Source organism: Buceros rhinoceros, unplaced genomic scaffold, assembly GCF_000710305.1.
Source record: "Buceros rhinoceros silvestris isolate BGI_N320 unplaced genomic scaffold, ASM71030v1 scaffold18986, whole genome shotgun sequence".
Lineage (NCBI taxonomy): Eukaryota > Metazoa > Chordata > Aves > Bucerotiformes > Bucerotidae > Buceros > Buceros rhinoceros.
The window spans coordinates 1-21,236 of record NW_010419736.1 but is presented as its reverse complement, the minus strand read 5'-3'; the positions used below and the strand labels follow the sequence as shown (position 1 = coordinate 21,236).

General features: G+C 36.5%; 1 protein-coding gene across 1 annotated transcript in view; it reads right to left on the bottom strand.

Moving 5' to 3' along the window:
- Window positions 1-20,875, bottom strand: part of CNST (consortin, connexin sorting protein) — a 34,559-nt gene extending 13,684 nt beyond the window's left edge. The window contains exons 1-7 of the mRNA XM_010139060.1: window positions 20,488-20,875; window positions 12,487-12,689; window positions 7,918-7,948; window positions 5,288-5,374; window positions 4,712-4,826; window positions 2,257-2,278; window positions 1,978-2,074 (exon numbers count right to left, since the gene is read on the bottom strand). Coding sequence (XP_010137362.1) covers window positions 1,978-2,074; window positions 2,257-2,278; window positions 4,712-4,826; window positions 5,288-5,374; window positions 7,918-7,948; window positions 12,487-12,689; window positions 20,488-20,875 — 943 coding nt within the window. The remainder of the gene's footprint in view (window positions 1-1,977; window positions 2,075-2,256; window positions 2,279-4,711; window positions 4,827-5,287; window positions 5,375-7,917; window positions 7,949-12,486; window positions 12,690-20,487) is intronic.
- Between the last annotated feature and the right edge of the window lie 361 nt (window positions 20,876-21,236).

Sequence of the window (21,236 nt, the reverse complement as noted above, 5' to 3'; positions counted from 1 at the left end):
GTAGGGAAAAAAAACCACCCAAAAAGCCAAAGACAAGCATTCTAAGTTTTTGGTGAGAAGGCCAGTGCATTTCGACTAACGCTAACCAGGTTAGTTTAAAAATCAGGAACTGTATGGTTACTATATATAGGGTTCTGCTGGGGTTCTGGCAAAATCAAGAACCAGCCCCAAACGGCCAGATTGCTTCTAGTCCTGAGCTGGATCACTCAGCCACAGCTTAAATGTATTTTGCGCAGCACTGAGTGGTGTATACAAATTCAGATCGTCTGACTTCTGCATGAGTTCAGTCAGATGCCTTCCCTACTCAACCCTACTCCTAAGTGCAACAAAAAGATTCAGCCCCGTGCTGCTGAGGCATCGACTCAGTGAGGGGCAGCAGTAGCTAACTGACCACGTATTGCCTTACAAACGAAGAGACCTGTCAGGGTGAGAAGTCATTGCTTCTCCAAGAATGTGCTTGTCTTGTGAAAAGCATCTGTTGCAAATCTTAAGCGTTTATAAACTTGAGTTAGGCTTGAAATATTCGTACCTTTTTATTTAAAAAGTATTTAGCACAGCTAAAAAATTCTCAGCAGAACCACTTTCTATTGGATGACATTGCTTTATTAATTCACAGACATTTCACAGGAACCCAAAGATTTTGATGACATTTTGACAAGAGTTACATTAAGAAAAAGCATGAAAAAAATCCATTTACACCCTTTATTACTTCTACATTTAGTGTAATACGTCTAGACGTTGTACTACAGTATTTTAACATTGACATAAAATACCCCTTTATTCAGAAGTTTCAAATGCTCAGAAATTCTGTTCTCCAGAAAGCTTTTGTTCCCACTTGGAATAAAAACAATGGAAAAATTGTAGAAACCTCATTTTTTTCCATGGGAATTTCCAGCCATCCAAAATTAAAAAGCACTGGGTTCTTTTGATCTGCTTTCTGAGCTGCAGGACATACTTGTTTCGTGTTTTCAGTATTTAGTGTTTAGTTAGGTTATAAGAACACAGACAGAGAAAAGGCAGTATAGGGATCATGGTAGAAGAGGATCAAGATGAGAAAGATCCACACGTGTAGAGAACTGTGACTATCTTTGTTAATTCCTCATTCTCCTGAAAATCCTGGCTGATTATGCACTTGTAGGATAGTTTAGGTTGAAAGGGACCTCCTGAGGCCACTTAGGCCGAGCCTCATCTGGTGGGAAATTCCAGCTGGTTCTGAGGAAAGGTGCTGAGCTGAGGCCAATTTTGGCAGCTGGAACATTGCAAAATAAGAAACTTTTTGCTCAGAAAGAGGAGAGAGAAAGCACAGCTAGTAGTCTACCAATGCTCTTCCCCCCTCTATCTCCATTTTAACAATTCTATAATTTGTGAATGTTTCATAAGAACCCAATGATTCTAACAAAGTACTCAAAGAAAAAAGCCACTGCCTCAAGGTAGGAGGAGGAAAATGAAGCTGAAATAAAAGCTTCTTCTGAAAAAACATTAACTGAAGTATGTTTGTCTCTTCAAAATCTGCCAAAAAGCTTCCTAATTTTCTGTGCTGTTACAGAAAAATGTGTCTCTAAACCAGCACATAATTTAAAATAATTACTAATACTGTTAATTATACCAAATTGCTGCAACTCAGAATATTTGTCATCAGATTACTTACCTTATATTTTATACACACAAATTATGTATCTTATCTATAGTTTTACATAGTTTTGTATCTTACGTAGCCTGCTGTAAATGCCTGAATATCTAAAAAGACATTTTTTTGATGGAGGCTAGAATTACTTTAATTACAATTCTGAATATCGATTAATTAAAATTGCACAGTATGTCTATTGTGCCATCGTGAAAAAAATTGAAGGTTTGCACAAATGGATGAATCTGTGGAAATCCAACAAATGAAACAGCTTAATGGAATTTATAGGGATATGTCAGTACAGTATAATATTTGAAACAAACGTATGCACATGTACATTCTCACGCACATACCTGATTTAAAAGCAGCAGCTTCTCTCTCCTTTAAATTTTTTGATTCCATTAACTGAAGCAAATAACAGCTTTCCCAAGTATTCTCTGCAGCTACTAGCTGTAAAATATGATAGTATTTCCTGTAATTTTTGGAATTAAACAGGAACACTGTGACTTTTTTGAGACATCCAAATTTCAAACAGTTCATATACTAAACTGGAAAGATTACATATAATACCATTTAAAATATATTTATTAGCAATCTTTGGTAAAGTAGAATTCAATTAAACAGCTGCTTACCTTATTTTTGGATGCCTGTGGCCTGCAGCAATAAACAAACAAACAAACAAACAACTTAGTAGCCACATTCTTCACAACAAATGTCATTGAAATCCTATAAGCCTTTACTCTGCTCTAATATTAGCACAGAACTTTTCTTACACTGAAGCAGTGTCAGCATGCTACGTACTTTCCAGCACAGACCTGTACCATATGTGAATATCATTAGAAGAACAATTACCCCAAACACTGCTCCACCTAATTGAGAAAGCAATCAAAAGAAAATTTACTGCAACCTATCAAATGATCTGAATTGCTGTAAACTTTCTGCTCAGAAGGAACTCTACCAACTTTGAAAATCATGTCAGGACTCAGTATCCACTCGTATTAAAATACTGATCACTGTAACAGAGACTGAGGAATGGAAAAAAACCCCACAACGTCTATTTCTCTCTCCACAGACTGTTTACACAGGGCCATGTTTTCTGGGTATCCTAAGACCCGGCAGCTCCCACTGACTGCACTGGGATTCACAGGTGAGTCAGCACTGCTAACCATCAGCACAGACTTTGCAAACCCTGCAGAGATTCCTGCAAAATATGTTTTATCAGGCACAATCTGTCTTGCAGCCTTTCATACAACAATGAAAATAAAATGTCGAGCATTTTGTTTAAAGTTACTGGAAAAAAAAGTAGGAGAGACAAGAGGAAACGCATTGATGATTATACTCTAACAAACACTTCTAAAAGTTGCATTGACTTTTAAATCTTACCATTTAAGCTTCAAATAAGGGACAATCAAAACTATCTTTAAAGCACAAACATGTCCAGTATGTAGCTGTAGACCATAAGTATCAGAAAAAGTTACATCACTTTCCACTACAAAAGCAAAATGCTCACATTTTCCAAGGCCTGTATGTTATTAATTAAAAATTTACAAAATAAATTGAGATTAAATCTTAGGGAAAAAATTACATGAAACAATAAAATCATGGCAAATGAACACAACCCTTAATTTTTACCAAATTGCAGGGTTTCTCAGAACTGGGAATGACATTTACATAACTGAAATTTTGTATTTTGAAATGAGGCTGCATGGATAGATTAGGAGGAGAAAGCAGAGTTACTCTCAACAAGGTGAAAACTGAGCTGGCAATAGGGAGGTGCTGCTAGCTGCAGCACATAAATAGCAATGGACTTGAATCTTGATCTTTCTGTGGGCTTCCAAGGTCATGAGTAAAGAAATGGAGGCTGAGGAACCCGTCCAGGCACTCGGAGTGCAATCTCTCAGTAGCAGCAGGCTGGGGGTGTAAACATGTAACTACAGTGCTAGAGCTGCCTCTTCCTCCTGTGGGAATGCAGGAGTACACTTTCCAGGGCATCCTTCCCTAACACATTTAGACTACATATAAGCAATCCCTGCCTCAGTTCTGGCAGTTGGCCTGGGTGTTTCTGAACTTCTGTATGGTCACCCAGAAGAAAAAAGATGTGGGAGCCACATCACGCTCTCTATGAACAACAGGAACATTTTGACTTTTGTTACATCCAGACTGACTAAGCCAATGCAACTTGAACAAGTTCTCTCGCCCCACCTGATTGCGAGCATCGCCCCAGTTGGTCGTTCCACAGCCTTTGAATGTGGTTTGTTTCCTTACTACAACTGGCTGATCAACAGCAGCAGTGGCAGCTGGTGTATTTTTTTTCCACCTGTCCCTTAAACTCAGGGTCTAGTAGGTAAGACATTCACCCATGAAATAACAGAGCTTCTCCTTCCTGATGGTTACAATCCTGAATGTGTTCCTACCCAGAAAAACACCCTAGGCACCTTCAAAAGTTTATGACACTGTGGTGTGTTGATTCACGAGGCTGATGAATCAGGCAAAGCAGGTATGAACTGATTTCACAACTTTTCAGAATACTGCCACACTAGGGAGCTACAGTTTACGCAACCTATATGAACTCAAGAGAAGATAACAAGAATGACTTAAAGCAATAGAGAATTGTCCTAAAACGTGGAAAATTTGGGAATAAAATCCTATAGGGCTGGCATCTGAAATCCTAGGCAACTGCACTTAAAAACAGCTATTAAAACAATAGGTATTGGACAGAAGCACCTTCATCAGTTCTACAGTCTCTCTCTTCCTAAATTAATACTACTCAGTTTTTACTTTGGCTGAAAATACTAAAACTCAAAACTTCATTTCTGGCAAACTAAGGATTTGTTGAGAACAGCTGAGATCTAGTCCCTACATATTCCTGAAACCATATTAAAACATTGTGAAAATGGATGGCATCAGAAACGTTTTCGTTACATATCAAAATGAACAACCACTTTATAACCACATTCACTGAAGTCAATGGAATGTAACTTTTATTTTGACATTGACCATTTTAAAACACCTACACTGGCACACAGACAATATTAGCTGTGCTAATATATTAGAACTGGAAAAGTATGAATATTTTCTTATACTTACTGTTGATGTGAAGAGCAAACTCTAGTAAGCTTTTCCAACTCTTCACCGCTCAGTTCTTTAGCTGAATTCCTCAGTGTTGTAACTGGACTAGGAACTGCTGTTTTCCATTTTCTTTCTAAATTAAATCAAAATAATTTTTACCCAAAGTATTATGAAAGTAGTATTTGCTGAACATAAAACATATATGTGAAACTAATTAATGGACAAACATTGACAACTCTTCCATGTATGCTCTACAGTTTTGTTTCAGACTATGCAGAAAAGCATTGGTATTTTTTCACAACAGATTTTATTTTCAACACATCAGATTCACCAACCCTAAAACAAAAATAAGCTCAAAACTGTAGATCAAAGTCTCAATTAAAAGAAGGACAAACTATTTGGACCTTGTCCATGAAATGTGTGAGAAGAAAGCTAGAGCAGAAATACTTTTCAAATAACACTCTCAGAGAAATTCTGATATAAATGCTGCTTTTGCTATGTAACGTTTAAGCTGGCAAAATGTATGCCCTATTATGTAGAAATACAAAACAAATTAACTTTTTCTTCTACCATATTAGTTCAGCCTGTTCTCACCCCACTGCTCCTGTATGGAAGAAAGATTTGCAAGCAGCTGCTCATGATACAGTCGTTCAAGCTGAATGAACTTCATTGCTTTCTCATCTGAATGGAAGGTTAAAGAAAAATGCACACATATATGGACATGTTATGACTTATTTCTATTTGGGACCACATTTGAAAAGGCAATCATTATGTACCTGAGATTTGACATGACTGAATCAAAATAAATAATGGCTAGCATTCAGATTTCTGTGCAAGGAAGAAAATAGTAGCAGACATGAAAACAGCAAGTAAGAAGTAAAGTAAGTTCAGAAAAGTTCAAAAACGAAACCCCTATTCATCCGTTACCTCTTCCCACATGACTTAAGTTCAAAAAAAATTTTTCTAGAAAAGAAACAAGCAAAATGTTGTTCTGCTGACATCTCTTATCAGAAAACAAATTCTCTGGGAAATGAAAAGCAAATCAATTACACAGATACCAGCACGTAGTTCTCAAGAAATACAATTATATGCCAATAACCGTAACTACCTGAAAATATGGCTCCTTTCGACTGACCAGCTGGAGACAGTATTTAAAAAAATTTCAAACTTCCATGAAATTCCCTCCCCATTTCAACCATTGTATACATTGTTGGACAGCTGAGTTCACCTTGTGTCTCCTTTCTGAAGATTCTTACTTTTCTTCTGTATGAGTAACTCATACCCCTCCCTTAGGTTTATCAATATATTGACAGAGGTATATTTTGTAATGGTCAGGATAATCCTAGTTCCATCAAGCCCCTGTTGTTAGTTGTTCTGTTCAAAGCTGTATTTGTCAGCTATCTGAAATTTAATTCTACAGCACAATGAGGATAGAAGTACAGTGAATAATGTTCATAGCAATATAGAAAAAATATTTTCCATTATTCATGCTAATTAAAATACTGCAGTAATTATTACAAAAACACAACCAGTACCTGTTATTCTCGTTAGCCTCATGCAACATATACATAGCATGGCTTATGAACAACAATATTAATGGAAAGAATTTTCCTTGCCTTCAAGATATCTGTTATTAGAAACAGAATTGCAGATCAGAGATATAGCCTCAGAGGATCACAGCAACAAACCCTGAATTATTGTTAATATGAAGTTCTACCAGTGGATGAATTAAAATGCCTGTCATGGATAATTAATACAGTGCAACATGATCAAGGAAGTTCTTTATTAACCTCAGGAAAACTGCTGGTCGCAAGTACAGAGGAGATATCCTTCATAAATATGTATTATGTAGTGGTGTTGAATTCCACACATCAGGTGTACATTGCATTAAAAATACTTCCTTTGATCAGTTTTAAATACAGTGCCTTTCGATTAAAGCAACTTCTATGAAAGAGAAACTGCCTTTCTATCATACTGTTGAATGCATTTTACATTTACGGTATTTCCCCTTGCAGAACTATAATTTACTACATAATTTTTCCATGCCTTTAATTTGTGGTGTGTATTTTGGATTTTCTGACAGATGCTTTTGAATTAGGATGACCAAGACAGAAGTACAGTCTTCTAAGACAGTGATGAATATTTCATTTTATATATTGCTTTTATAATGGTGCCACAGTTTTTTCTCTGGTTTTGTATTACAGGCCAATATAATTTGGCTAGGTTTCAAACACACCTTTCCAGGTGTCTTATGTTTTGTTATTTAACCATTACAATTGCCTATTTGCAGTACTATGTTTTTAACAAATTAAATAATACAGAAATAATCTGTACACAAAAATTCTGTAATTTATGACACATCTCAGTGAATCACATATACCTTAAGGGCTTACCACTCTTCTATCTTCTTTTTGCATTCTGATAATTTTCCTTTAAAAGCAAACAGAGGAAAACCAAGACCACCTCTTCTAAAAATATCTTTTACTTTAAGATTTAATATGATTACTATCTCCCACAATTTCTGAAATATATCAGAGTAATTAGCAGCAGCTCAACTACTATAACTTTTTGACCAAGGTTACTTGTATTATCTAGGAACAAATCAAAATAAACTGGACCACTGAACTAGCCGTTCCCAGAAGAAATTACCCGTGTTTTCCTACAACAGTTTCTCAAACCACCTTGATACGATTTTGACTCATTAGAATTTGCCAAACAACGTTTGCTATTGTTTGCAAGTTACTGATCCTCCTTAGTTCAGTGTGTTTGTATTTTTATTCTAATCTAGACATTTGTACTGCATATTCTAATCAACTTTTGCAATAATTTTGTTCTTATAACAGTGCTGTATTTGATAGAATAGAACACATACCCTATCTAGATTGGACATACTCCCAGTTACTAATAATTAGAACAGAACTTATCCTATAAAAACAGAAGTTCTTTGAAAATATTTTCTTACTTCCTTGTTTGTGCAGAACTACTAATGATTGTATCAGTACAGCTTTTGGGAGTGGATTTATTACTTAACTCATATTCCAACTGTCTGATTGAGAAGGACTTGCCAACATATTGTGTATTCACTCATGGGTAAATTACGGCTATTGACTTCTTTCTGACCCTGACCCACAACCTTGAGTCAACAGTAAAGCATTTGTCTTTGATGTTTTATCATGCCAGCTTATTTTAATATCACAGAACAATTTCTACAAATGAAAGGATACATTCCTCCTCTTGAAAATAGGTTTCTGCTATCTGCAAAAGTAAAAAAAGAAAAATTAGGATTCTACAATTTTCCTGAGTAGTAGGATATAATACGAATCTTTTATCATAGTTTTAAACATCTGCTTTGCAGGTTCGTGTTTAGTTTGGGCAAAATAAGAACATTCAGACTAAATACATGTGTTCTTATTCTATGAAAGATGTTTAAAAATAGTATCAAACAAAAAAATATTAAGTCCTCTCACACAAATGAATTTGCCCAAATATTAGTTGGGTTTTATCTTGTTTCTACTAAAAATTACTTCAGAAACTTTTTAGTGATTGTATTAGAAAGTTTTAAAATTACCTGCTGTGTTTACTGATACGAATTCTGTTACTGACCATAGTTCCTTTATGTTTGACTAAATTAATATGATTGCTGAGCTCTCCTGAGCATTACAGAGCAATGTGAAAAAATAGATAAACAGAGGTTTCCCAGTTCATGAGAAAAGAAAAAAATCTATGCATAAATGACACTAAAAATACCACCTATCACAGCATTGGAGATGTAACAGTGACATCCCTGTTTATATCCTATTTACAATAAATAATGACAACAAATATTTCAGATACATAGAATTTTAAATATTTACAATATGATATTTGAAGTTCATGAGATAAACATAAGAGGACTGAAGTTCTTGTTTTTTTCTGTATTAGTCCTAGTCCAACCACAGAATCCAGACAATACTACCGCAGCAGCTTTCTGCCACTTCCTTTCCTGAAGCTGTTCTGCTGTTTTAAAAAGATTTAAAGATCCTCTACCTCATGTTCGCTAAGTCTAACACCTTGATATCTGAAGCTCTTGAAGAACAGAGCAAGTCATGGAGTGAAGCCAGCTGACAGTTCTTTGTTTTGCACTGTGGTTGTTACAACATGGAACAAACCTGTGGCTCTTGCTCCTTCAGTTGACATTTGAGAGAACAATTAAAATCTGGTTTGTAACAAGACAGCTCTGCCAAAGACAACCATAGAAAAACACCCTAAAAATCAAAACAATTCTTCAAGACTTGTTCTCTTAGTTGAATGTCGAGTTAATACGGGTATGTCAAAACCATTAAATAGCAGGGACTTGAAACAAGAAATAATCAAACTTTCCTGATTGCATTTAGAGCTCATGAGGTTTAATATAAAGAAACACAAATCATTCCAAAACAGTTACGGGGAGCAGAAAAATGAAACATAAAACAGAGTACTTATAAAATACTTGAACACCAAAGTCAATTTCCAGCACTTCTAGCTTAAAAAAAATGATTAAGCTGACATTAAATGCTGCTCTATCAGCTGCTATCTCAGCCAACGGCTAGGAACTGAACAAGGCAACTCTGGGCCCAAGCATTCAAGACGTCTAGATGCAACATCTTAAAAAACAGCTTCACCCTGGATGAGTAATTTATAACGCATATCTTTAACAGATCATTGCCAAAAAGAACAGTAAGTACAAGCTCACCAAGAGAAGCTGTGAATACACCAAGAACAGGGGCATGCAAACTTAAGAGGAAATTTTGTTCCAGTATACCCGGTTATTGTTGTATCAAAGCTACATATTTTAATTGCAGGCTACTGAAATAGATTTACTATCCTCTTCCTCGTAGCTCAACCAGCTATTTTAAAGCCAAAATTAAAAGCATGTAAGTGGCATAACAACCAGAAGAAAAGCTGAGATACCAGCTAGGAAAAATACTTTTTCCCTTAATCAAGTAAAGGTACTGCATTTTTGGTTTGTTTGGTTTTCGTCTGTTGAGTTGCGGTTTTATGTTTGCTTTTTGGGTTTGTTGGTTTGTTTTGTTTGTTTGTGGTACAATGCCCCCCCCCCTTCCCCACCTCCCTTCCCACTGCCCATGCTAAACTGTCATAAAGGATTATTTATTGGATTAAAACTGGACTCCATGCAACCAGCTCAGAGAAAGCAAGTATCCAAAGGCAGTCAGAAAATGAGCATGTTTCTAATCAGGATCAGAATTTCATTTGGACTCTTGAGTTGCTGGTGGAGAATATTATAGAACAGATAACCTGGAAAGGAAGAGGTATAACGCTGTGCAGAAAAGCTAATTTGGTAATTAAAGCAGTTTTCTTCCTTTTTGTAGACAAATAATCTTTGAAATTTTCAACAACATCTTAAGTTGAGCTTGCTAGAAAATGGGTCTGGCTTTCCTAGAAAGCTGATGAATACTGATGGCTTTGTTTGCAAATACAATAAAACATAAAAATATAAACCTCAGAAGTAAAAATATTCTGTTCCACAGAACTTTACAGTATCCGTGACCTTTACAAGCATTAACTAATCAATCTTCAGTGACAGCGAGTGTTGGCAGCCTTCCTATTTGCCATGCATGGTGTGGCAAGGGACACACTTGCAACCTGTGTCCAGTAATACCTGAATGTTCAGGTTGAGACACCACAGCGTTGATACTCCAATGACTTCCGTGGGAGCGCACAAACACTCAGTCTCAAAATCTCTGGGGCATACCAATTTAGGCACTCATAATTTGAAGGTCTTAACAAGTAGGCACTTCTGTAGAAGTCTAAAGCTGAGTGCTCAAAAAATACAGCAACTTGATACAGGAATCTAGCTTATGAGGTGCATATCCCTGCCTCTCAGCGTTATTACTAACCACTAGACCATTCTGAACCCAGTACCTCCAAAAGAGAATTGGTAAGAGACTTCTAAGGTTCTTTATTTGCATGTTTTATCTGCTATCCACAGCAGCCTCCTAAGGATTTCTGGAGCTGCCAGAGCTCTGTATCTATCTTTTCTACGTAATTCTTAGATTCTGTAACAAATGCTAAACAAATCACCTGAATCCCACTCAAGATAGGAAGAAAACTACATCCTTTTTTAGCTAAAAGTTAACCCTTAGAACAGCCCCTAATATCCCACAGCCTTTAAATATTTAATACAGGCTTCCCACTAACAATGTGGATTATTAAGACCCTAGAACATCTGACACAGCTCTCTTTCACATTGAATTTAGTCGTACAAAATAAAAAGAGAATGTCATGGAAGGGTATTTGCTAGACTTGGCATAAAAAAAAGGTTACTGGCAGGCTGTATTAGCAATCTGAAAAAAATACTGAAGATGACAGGTTAAGCCACTGGAAAAGGAACAAAAAATTTCTTAAGAGATTCCCTTTACATGAAAATATGAATGCTATCTTTAAAATTATTTTTAAACTTTTTAGATTAAAAAGTGTGTTATGATCCTTGGGAGTTCTGTTTGCTTTCTTTCAAACACTGTTCAAAATGCTTGATATTTCTTAGAAAGAAAAGACGGGGTGTTTGATTACGTGTTTGAATCTGGAAATGCAGATTCTGTTCTCAGTTCTATCACAGTTCCGTTATGACTTTCAAAAGGTTGTTACCCTTATGGTTTGGCTTCCTCATCTAAAAAGCAGCAAACAGATTTCCCCTCTGTCATGCGCAAAGACACTCCTTAATGTTCGTAAAGGGTTTTGAAGTTTTTGCCCTGACTGCGTTGCTTTCCAAAACAGACCTTTGTACTGACTTGTGAACAACCACCAAATTCGACATAGCTAGAAGTACAAATGGTTAGCTCTAAGACTAAGTTTAAAATAAATTAAGGACAATATCAAATATCTTTACTCAAACACATTTAAAAAAAAAGAAAATTGTATGCCAATGCAAGTTATCTATAATTTGCAATACTAAAGAGAAATCTCTTTCTCAGATATAATTGCTTATTTATACCAAAGAGAATACAGATGCAGGAGCATCACCATAGTTTAGCAGTATAAAATACCACAGTCATCCAATTTTCCACAATAGGATAATGCAGCTAAGTCAAATCAGACACTGCACAGTTTTTTTACATATAGCCCATACATATAGCCCATATATAGCCCATATATATAGACACTACAGCCAAACAAAAAACCTTCTAGTCCACTGTCAGTCCCACAGAACTAAACCATAAATTAATACCACATTAAGTCCTATCAACATATTCATCTTGCATCACAATCTCCAGAAAGAAAAACATACTGTTCAGTTAGTAAAAAAGATTGCTTTTCAAATCACAGAGTATTTCCTTTGGCCTTGCAGGTGTGGCAACTGCGCTATGAAGAAGTATACACTAAGAAATGTTGGATTTTTTCATGCATGAAATTCACGCTAGAAAGAAGTCTGCAATAGTAAAAATAATTCCAGAATTAAAATGTTATTTAGACATAAGCCATCTTGTATCTATGCTAGTGTCTTGCAAATCAAATTCAAGGTATGTTGAAGAGTGATTTTCTTAAATCTTCCTGTCAAACTAGAATTTCATCATTTGGGGAATTAGAAAACCCATCCTCAGGAGTTTCCTTCAACTGCAGAATACACTTTCAAGGCAAATTATAATTTAACTTCTATTAGAAGACCTTAGAGGAGATATTTGCCTGGAGGACCTGTTATACATCGAAATACCCTGTCCAGATATGAATATTGACATATGTTGAATTAATGCATTTTTTTCCTGAACTTTCAAAAAAACCCCAAATCATGTGCAACACCCTATAATCATAGGAAGTACCTGATGGAGACACAGGGGTAGTATCTTTGAATCCATCTGCTCAACCTCTTCTCGGAGCAAAGAGAAAAGAGACTGCAACGTTTGTTTTTCTTTTTGATGAAAGTTTTCATTTGCTTCAACAGAACCTTCATCATTCACAGACTCTGTGTCTGAAATAAGAGTATTTTCCTCCTTGATTGCTGTGGTTCCCACTGCAAGAACTCCTTTGAAAAAAACAAGTACTTAGGATTAAAAAAATTAGCAAGTTGCTTTTTAAGGAAATTTCAATATGAAAGCTATGAATAAAAACCTAGTATCTTAAATAACATCCCTGCAAATAAATAAAATACTGGTCTTATAAAAATTAGTTAGGTGATAGGTCTGTCTCACTATCAGCTCACTTACCTGAAAAAACACAGTAATATATATCAGGTATTTTAGAACACTTCTAATGAGGATCTGACTTTAACTTGTGGCAACCCCCCTCCCCCCTCCAACTAGTCTAAACTGTTCCACGGAGTTATTATAAGAAACCAGGATATCCTAAAATAAAAAGTGGTGTTACAGTTTCAGCTAAAAAATCAATACTTAGATCCAAGTGGACAAACGTCTACGTTAAGACTTTATTCTAATAAGTCAGAGACAGAAAGCAGGGTTGTCTGCAACACAGTTTTGCTCAAAAAGGTGAAAAAGAAGGTAGGAGGAGAGTGTGAATGAGGTTCTCAGTTTGTCTCTTCACTCCTGCCAAGGACCTTGTACAGGGAGGTGTCCCAGGGAAGGAAGGAAGGACGGACAATTTCATCTGTCCTTCAGATGGTAACACAGTGACTCCTGACAGTGACAAAAGAATCTTAAAGGATAGAAAGACACCTATGGCGACAGTGGGGGAGTCTATTGTGAGGGGCACATGTCCAGGGGGACTGTCCTGCTGAGTGAAAAGGAAGACTCCCTTAGATAGCTGGAGAGTTTATCTGAGAGTCCAGGAAACGAGCCAGTAGTGGTCATCTATGCTGGGAACAATGACATAAGGATGTGTAAACTGAATTTTGCCTCCAGAACTTCTTGCTAGGCAGAAAACAAGGCTCTCCATGGTACATTCCCTGGCAGTCCACTGTTGCCTGTCTCCAGTTTTATAGCAGCCAAAAAATGTCAGACATGCAGGTGGATGACTGGCAACATACATGAAGGATAATGTAAAGCATAACAGTATAAAAATACTACAGGAAAATATCTTTCCGGGTGCAAATGCCACATTTTAATGTTGGAAACACAGTATTTATAGTATATTGCTGATCGTGAATATGACAGTTATGAAGAAATATTAAATGAGATTAATGAAGAAGTGAAAACAGGCAGAAGTAGTGGGAGAACAGTGGGATAAATCAGTTACCCAGATACAGACTGGACCAGTTTTTCATGAAGATGAGAGAAAAAAAAAGAAATAAATGATGGCTTCCTATAATACAAAGTCTTAGGAGTAACCAGAAAACTACAGCTTACTCCACCAATTACTGAACAATATTCTTCATAAAACAGCATTAAATTGGATACATATAGATAGGACTGAATTTTTTTTAAAAAATCCCGTAACTTTTAAAAAACAATTCAGACAATTATGCAACTGAAATGCACAAAATAAACTTTTATAAATGCAAGTTATGAGTATGTTATTCTTTCCAGCCACACTCATTTGCTGAAAATCATGTTATTATTTAAAAGCAGGGCAGGTGGGGACACTGTTTCAAGTAACCATCACGCATTGACTGTTTCTACAGCTTGGGCAGTCGGCATATTTCAGACTCCTGTGTGTTCTTCGCAACTGAAACCCTATAGTGATGATTCAGGTTTAAGATTTAGGGTTTAAGACAGGCATTAGCTTGTCCACTATCCAAATCAGGAGTACTGACAATCTCTCTGGGTGGCTGTTTTAACAGGGCTTAATTGCCCTGGGAATACTAACTCATGTCTCTGCTTTTCCACTACCCATTTCGGCTTACTATGAGCCAAAGCCAACCAGAGATACAACTGCATGCAAGATACAAACCACAAAGTACTTTTAGAGATGGAATTAAGGCTGTCTTTAAAAATACAGCTTTCTGCTCAGCACATGATGATGAAACCAGAAAAGATTGACCACATGTTCTGGAAAATCTTTTCTCTCAGTAAAAAACCCCCAAAATGTTACTTCAAACTGCACTTTATTAAGCAGTTAATAATCACCTGTCAGATAAAAAAACCCCCATGCTCAATAGTAACTATCACGGAAAACTTTGATTTTAATGTTATCACGGTACTGTTGCTAACACATAATTTTTAAACTGCATATTATTCCTACGTATAGTTGAGTTGTTGCTCACTTGGAATCAAGTTCTGCCCTCAAATCACTCCTCTGATTCTGAAGCAAGACCTTACAGCCACCCAGGCTAATTCTACGTGTTCTGTTTTAAACACAAGTCAGCATTTGCAATTTAGCAGCACTAAAACCAAGAACTTTTCTTCAGGCAGTAACAGCAATGCTATTTCGTCATAAAGGTATTATGGGCTAAGATCACTATTTATGTATTTTTATTATTTTTTTATTATGTATTTTCAATACAGCACATGACACTGCTGCTTTTTCCTGGCATCAACCAGTCTTACTGTCCAAAGCAGAATTAATTTTTTTACTAAGGACTGGTATATTACATACATTTCTGAATATTTTAAGAAGCAAGGATTAAGGATTTTTGCTTTGCAAAGCATTGATATTTACTCCACACATGATATTTGGTTTCATACTAGAATAGAACCAAAGCCTTTATGAAAATAAATGTGAAAAACCACAGAAGACATCAACTGTCCAATGGCCAGAGCACTCACTGAGAACATGGCAGAGAGCTGGGTTCAAGTTTCTGCTCTGCCAGACTCAGAGGTTTCAACTGAAATCTTCTATGCCTTGCCACGTATGCCAATGTTTCACAAGACATGAGGAGAGGCAAACTTCTCAAAATTTCATTAAGAGTTCACGGAAGCAGCCCCACATTTGCAAAAAAAATCCAATTTTGACAGACTTTGTAAACAAAAATAACAAATGCATTTTTCAATATGCCTCACCTTTTTTTGTTTTGTCAGTACTGCAAGTACATGAAATTAAGATGCTCTTTGCCACCTGCACGAGAATGAGTCACACGTGCAAGCTGAGGCATTTGCTATAAAAATAAAATTATGGATATTGTCCTCTGGCTTTTAATTTAATTTTAATTTTCACATTCAGTAGCATTAGCTTAAGTCACCAGTAACAGAAGTTTCTAGTCCAGAAAACATATGGTAAATTCTTTTCTAAAACATTCTTTGGTATTCAACACCAGAAAGCCAGTTCAGACTGACCCATTCAAGAACTACTAAAAAAAAAAAAGAAAAAAGAGTGAAATAAAAAAATCCCACTTACCCCCTAGCAAGCATTTAAAAAATATTTCATTTTTAAGAAAAGATATTTTAAGACAGAAGTGTTAGCTGTAAAGATATGACTCTGAGTAAGCTCAAAATCTTGTTTAGTATGGCACAGAACCCTAAATAAAATAACATTGCTTGAGTGTTCATATAATTTGACTACTTTATATTCATATATTTCATTTGCTGGAATACCAAATCCAACCCAACCACTCCACTTTGTTGCTCCACCTTCAAGCTGCTTCAAGAAATAAGTTTAATAACTTACAGGAAAAGTGTATGTTGCAGGACTTAACTTGGGGAAAATTAAGTGCAAGTTACTGTGCTATACTACTTCAAGGTATTACACATTGTGATTGTACAATATTAAGTTACTAGTTATGCCGGGACTGATCTTTTGAAAAAAAGATGAAATTATTTTCAGAGAACAGGAGTAATTTGAAGTCCGTGTTTACAAAAATAATAGAAGGCTTTAGACTGGAAGGGACCTTTAAAGGTCATCTCATCCAACCTCCCTGCAGTGAGCAGGGACATCTTCAGCCAGATCAGGTTACCCAGATCCCCGTCCAATCTGACCTTTCCAGGGATGGGGCATCTACCACCTCTCTGGGCAACCTGTGCAAGTGTTTCACCACACTCATTGTAATAATTTTTTTTTCTTATACCTAGTTTAAATCTCCTCTCATTTCAAAACCATCAACCCTTGTCCTGTTGCACCAGGCTCTGCCAAAAAGCTTACGCTTATCCTCACGGTTCATATCGGTCGCCTTCAAGTACTGAAAGGCTGCAATAAGGTCTCCCCAGGCTGAATAACCCCAACTCTCAACCTGTCCTCATAGCAGAGGTGCTCCAGCCCTCTGATAATTTTTGGGCTTCTTCTCTGGATCCACTCCAACAGGTTCATGTCCTTCTCATGCTGAGGACTCCAGAGCTGAGGTATCAGTACTCCAGGTGAGGTTTCTCCAGAGCAGAGCAGCAGGATCACCTCCCTCATCATGCTGGCCATGCTTCTTTTGACGCAGCCCAGGATATGGTTGGCTTTCTGGGCTGCAAGCACACACTGTCAGCTCACGTCCAGCTTTTCATCCCAGTAACTCCAAGTCCTTCTCCACAGGGCTGCTCTCAATCACAGCATACCCCAGCCTGTACTGGTACTGGGGACTGCCCCGACCCAGATGCAGGACCTCGCACTTGGTCTTGTTGAAACTCATGAGGTTCTCCAGATTGTCCAGGTTCCTCTAGGTGGAATCCCTTCCCTCAGGCAAAACTGCACCACTCAGCTTGGTGTCATCTGCAAACTTGATGAGGATGCACTCAATCTCGCTATGTCATTGATGAAGATACTAAACAGCACTGGTCCCAGTATGGAGCCCTGAGGGACACCACTCGTCACCAATTTCCATCTGGACATCAAGCCATTGACCACTACACTACAGATGTGACCATCCAACCAATTCCTTACCACCGAAGAGTTCACCCATCAAATCCTTATCTACTCAATTTAGAGAGAAGGATGTGGGGGATCGTGTCAAAGGCTTTACAGAACTGATGCAGTCACTTCATCGTAGAAGGTCACTAGGTTAGTAAAAAAGGACTCAAAAAATGCCACTGAAGCATGTCACTTCATGAATCACTATCTCTATTGCACTGAAGTTAGTATGACTTATTACAAGGAATCCAATTATGAATTGGATAATTTAAACCAAAGGTTAAATTTGTCAATTTAAATTGACATCACCAGTGTCCTTCAATACATATAATAGTACTCTATTCAAAACTATTATTAGTATACAAAAGGAATGTGAGAGAAATATGAGATTTGGGATCTGGAAGCTATAGATTTGTTAGTTCATCCTAATACATTTACTGCAGCATCAAAACAGCTAAAAGGAGGTGCTTCTTCAAACAATACATAGGTGATATCCTAGACTACTTACTCCAGGACACTGAAATGTACTCAAAAAACAACTCCGAGTCAGGTGACAGATTTGCTGCAAGCTATTACAGCCTATCAATTCCCACCTGGGGAAGTCCTGGAGGGATAACTACAGATGGCAAGGAGATCACACAAACAAATCACTACCTTTTTGCCTTGCCCTTATACTCTTACCTACCCGTTTTCTATTGGCCAGTGTCAGGGGAAGGATATTGAATCTAGGCCATTCTTCAGCCAGATACAGAAATTCTTAATCTTGCATTCCAGTCCATTGATTGTGGAGCTAGAATTATCCTAGCTCCTAACATATTCCAAGCACATACAGAAATACAATAATTGAATACTTAAAACTGTTTATGTTTTATAAGCAAATATTTAGAGGGTTTCAAACACATTCCTAGTGTGAGCATTCACTCTTCTGAAGAAAGAAGAGTGGAAGACTGGCTTCTCTAATGATCATCAATCATCTGCTGAGCCAGTCCTGAATAAATAAGTAAAATGTAGTTTTCCATACTCTAGCTTCATTGTTTTAGTCACTAGCAAAAGAAGGAATATGTACAACATGCTTTGTAAGACAAATGTGATCTTTTCCAGAATGACAACAATTAACAGCAACCATAACGGGTTTGCTTATAGGGTAAAGGAGAAGATTCATAAATCTCTTCTTTTACTATGAGCCAAAGTCACTCATCCATGATTTCTCAACAGTTAAAAAAATAAAAATTTTTTAAAATGTTAGTATAGTACATGCCATGCAAGTATTTAGTCTGTGATTCCAGCTTGCTTGAGTGGCACTCTCTTGGGATTCTTCCACTCTGGTTTGATAATTGTCTCCTTTATCTCTAAGTTGGTGTAAAGACAAGAAAGCTAGTTGGGTTCTTTTATGTAGAGAGCTACTCAGGAACTGTTTAACATAGCTGGTGCTAAAAATTAAATGGAAGGTTCTCACTAAAACGAAGACATTCGCAACATCAAAAAATTGTGACAGAGTCACTGCAATGGGTGAATAGTTACCATCATGTGAGAATATCTAAAAAGCTAAATGTAAATTAGCTCATAATCAATGGGAGATATAATGTAATTCTGTATTTTAATCTTCCTTCTATTAATAAAGGACCTTGAGTGTTACAAAGTAGCAAGAGTTTGTTCACAGGAATTAAGCAAAAATCTTTTAAGAGCTTTGCAGGCAGGATGTTCTCTGTTGTGGTATTCTATGTCTCGGCATTTTTCCATGAAATTTTTGGATTCTAGATTTCTCTTTTTTGCCTTAAAACCGTCATCTACTGTGCACAGTTTGTTTTGCGGTACTTCTCCATCAGCTGAATACATTTATCAAGAAGAATACAAACTAATGAAGAGGGAATACAAGCAAAGTTTAACTTCCAGTGTTTGGGTTAATATCTCCTTTTCTTCCTCTGTACACATCCTTGTATCACATTTCATCAACTTGTTTTTTATTATTCCTGTCATACAGATGACTGGTTCTCAATTACTTCAGTTAATCACTTGTTTTAATGAAGTATTTTCTTATATTTTAAAAAATTAAATCAACAGTTGAAAAAATATATATATATTCATCTATCTCATTTAATGAGAACTTCTCCTCCCCTATAATGACAGGTTTCAGGATCCTCTTGTCTCTACTAGAAAATATAATTTTTCTCTTCTAGATTTTATGTATACATACAAGATAGGGAACACAAGGCTTCCTTCCTTTCTCTTCTTTATCTATTTTATAAACCTTTAAGATGATAATCAGTTTTCAGATTAGGCCATTTATCAGGAAAAGTGTATTTTTAAATTATCTATTTTAAGTAGCCAAATTCCCTACCTTCTCAGTCTTTAGACAAAAAAAAAATGCACAGAAAAAAAAAAGCAGGCATGATTCAGTTGTTCCAAGTAACTGTCAAAGATACCTATGCGATGAAACACTCCGATTTTAATTAATATATTTGCAGCCCTGTGACATATAAGCATTATGATTTATGGCAAAACCTAGTATAACACATTGTGTTGATGCAGACAAATCCTACTCATTCGAAAAAGGGAAGAAGCATCTCAAATAAGAACGTGTTATAAAACATTTACATTTTCCTTATCCAATTCATATCCAAAAGATCTAAAGGAGAAGTAACACCAGAAATTGGTAGAAACACATTTCTGAACAGCATATTATTCAAAACTCACATCCTAGGACTACATATTGAGCTTTGAAAAATGCAAGTAAGTTTTGACAACAGCAGGCCAAGATCAAGGTATTTACTGTTCATACTAAGATTTCGAATCTCGACACTGGATCAAGACACCAAAATCTTGCACTTGAGCGTGATGCTCAAATGCTGCCTGTTTTTCACTCTGATTTGGAAGTCTGCCCAATTTCCATACTGAAACTCTGCACCACCCTCTACCCATGCTTCCTTGCTATGTTCCATTTGCTACATAGCCAACATTTAAATACAGAAGCATCTAGAGTTGAATCTGACATAGGACTATTAACAGTTTGGGGAGGGGGGGGGGGGGGAACCAAGCAAACTCCCTAGTGAAATTTTTAAAATTAGTATGACAACTAAAATATATATTTCTTATTAGTTCACAGATTAGAATGGCAGTGTTATTATTTTAAGTAAACAGAACAGAAACAGGTTTTTATGAAGTACCTTTAGATTTTTTACTGAAGCTTCTTTTGCTTCTTGGACTTCTTTTTCCATCTGGCTGTTTTTCTGTAATAGGCTTTTCCTCCAGCTGGGGATCCATATGGACATTTACAGATCTCCTCTCAGTCTTGCTTTCCTTACAGCTTGGGGTACAGTCTCCACTGTCCATATTCTCATTATTATTGATGCTGTCCTGATCACCTTTATCCTGTCGTCCCATAGCAATGCTACTGCTGGTCAGAACCTCATTCCCATAATTGTCAAGTTGATTTTCATTTTCATCAGCTGAAGAAACCAAATGAGATACCAAACCTTCCACCCTATAGCCAGCAGGAAGACTGTCCTCTGAGTCTATCTGTAGATCATTTGGTGGAAATTCTATGTCATCCATTAGAGCGTTACTTCTTGAACCACTTAATCTCTCTCCAAATATTTTTTAGACCTAAAATATAAACCCAGAAGAATAATTTACAATATGTAAATTATAATGGATAAATAAATAATGCCAGGCAATAAAGAATCATATTAGCCAAGTGACACAGTTTAGTAATCCATTGCCCCACTGTAAGTCTTAAAGCAAAGCATATCTACATACAAAAACTATCAATAAACATGTATTTTTATCCAACGATAATCAGTTCCAGTTACCTGACCAATAGTACAGCTGATCTTTACAGCAGTACTTACGGTGTAACAGCTGAGGTAATGAGAAAAACAAAAAGATAAACAGAACACCCCCGCTGCACCCCCTA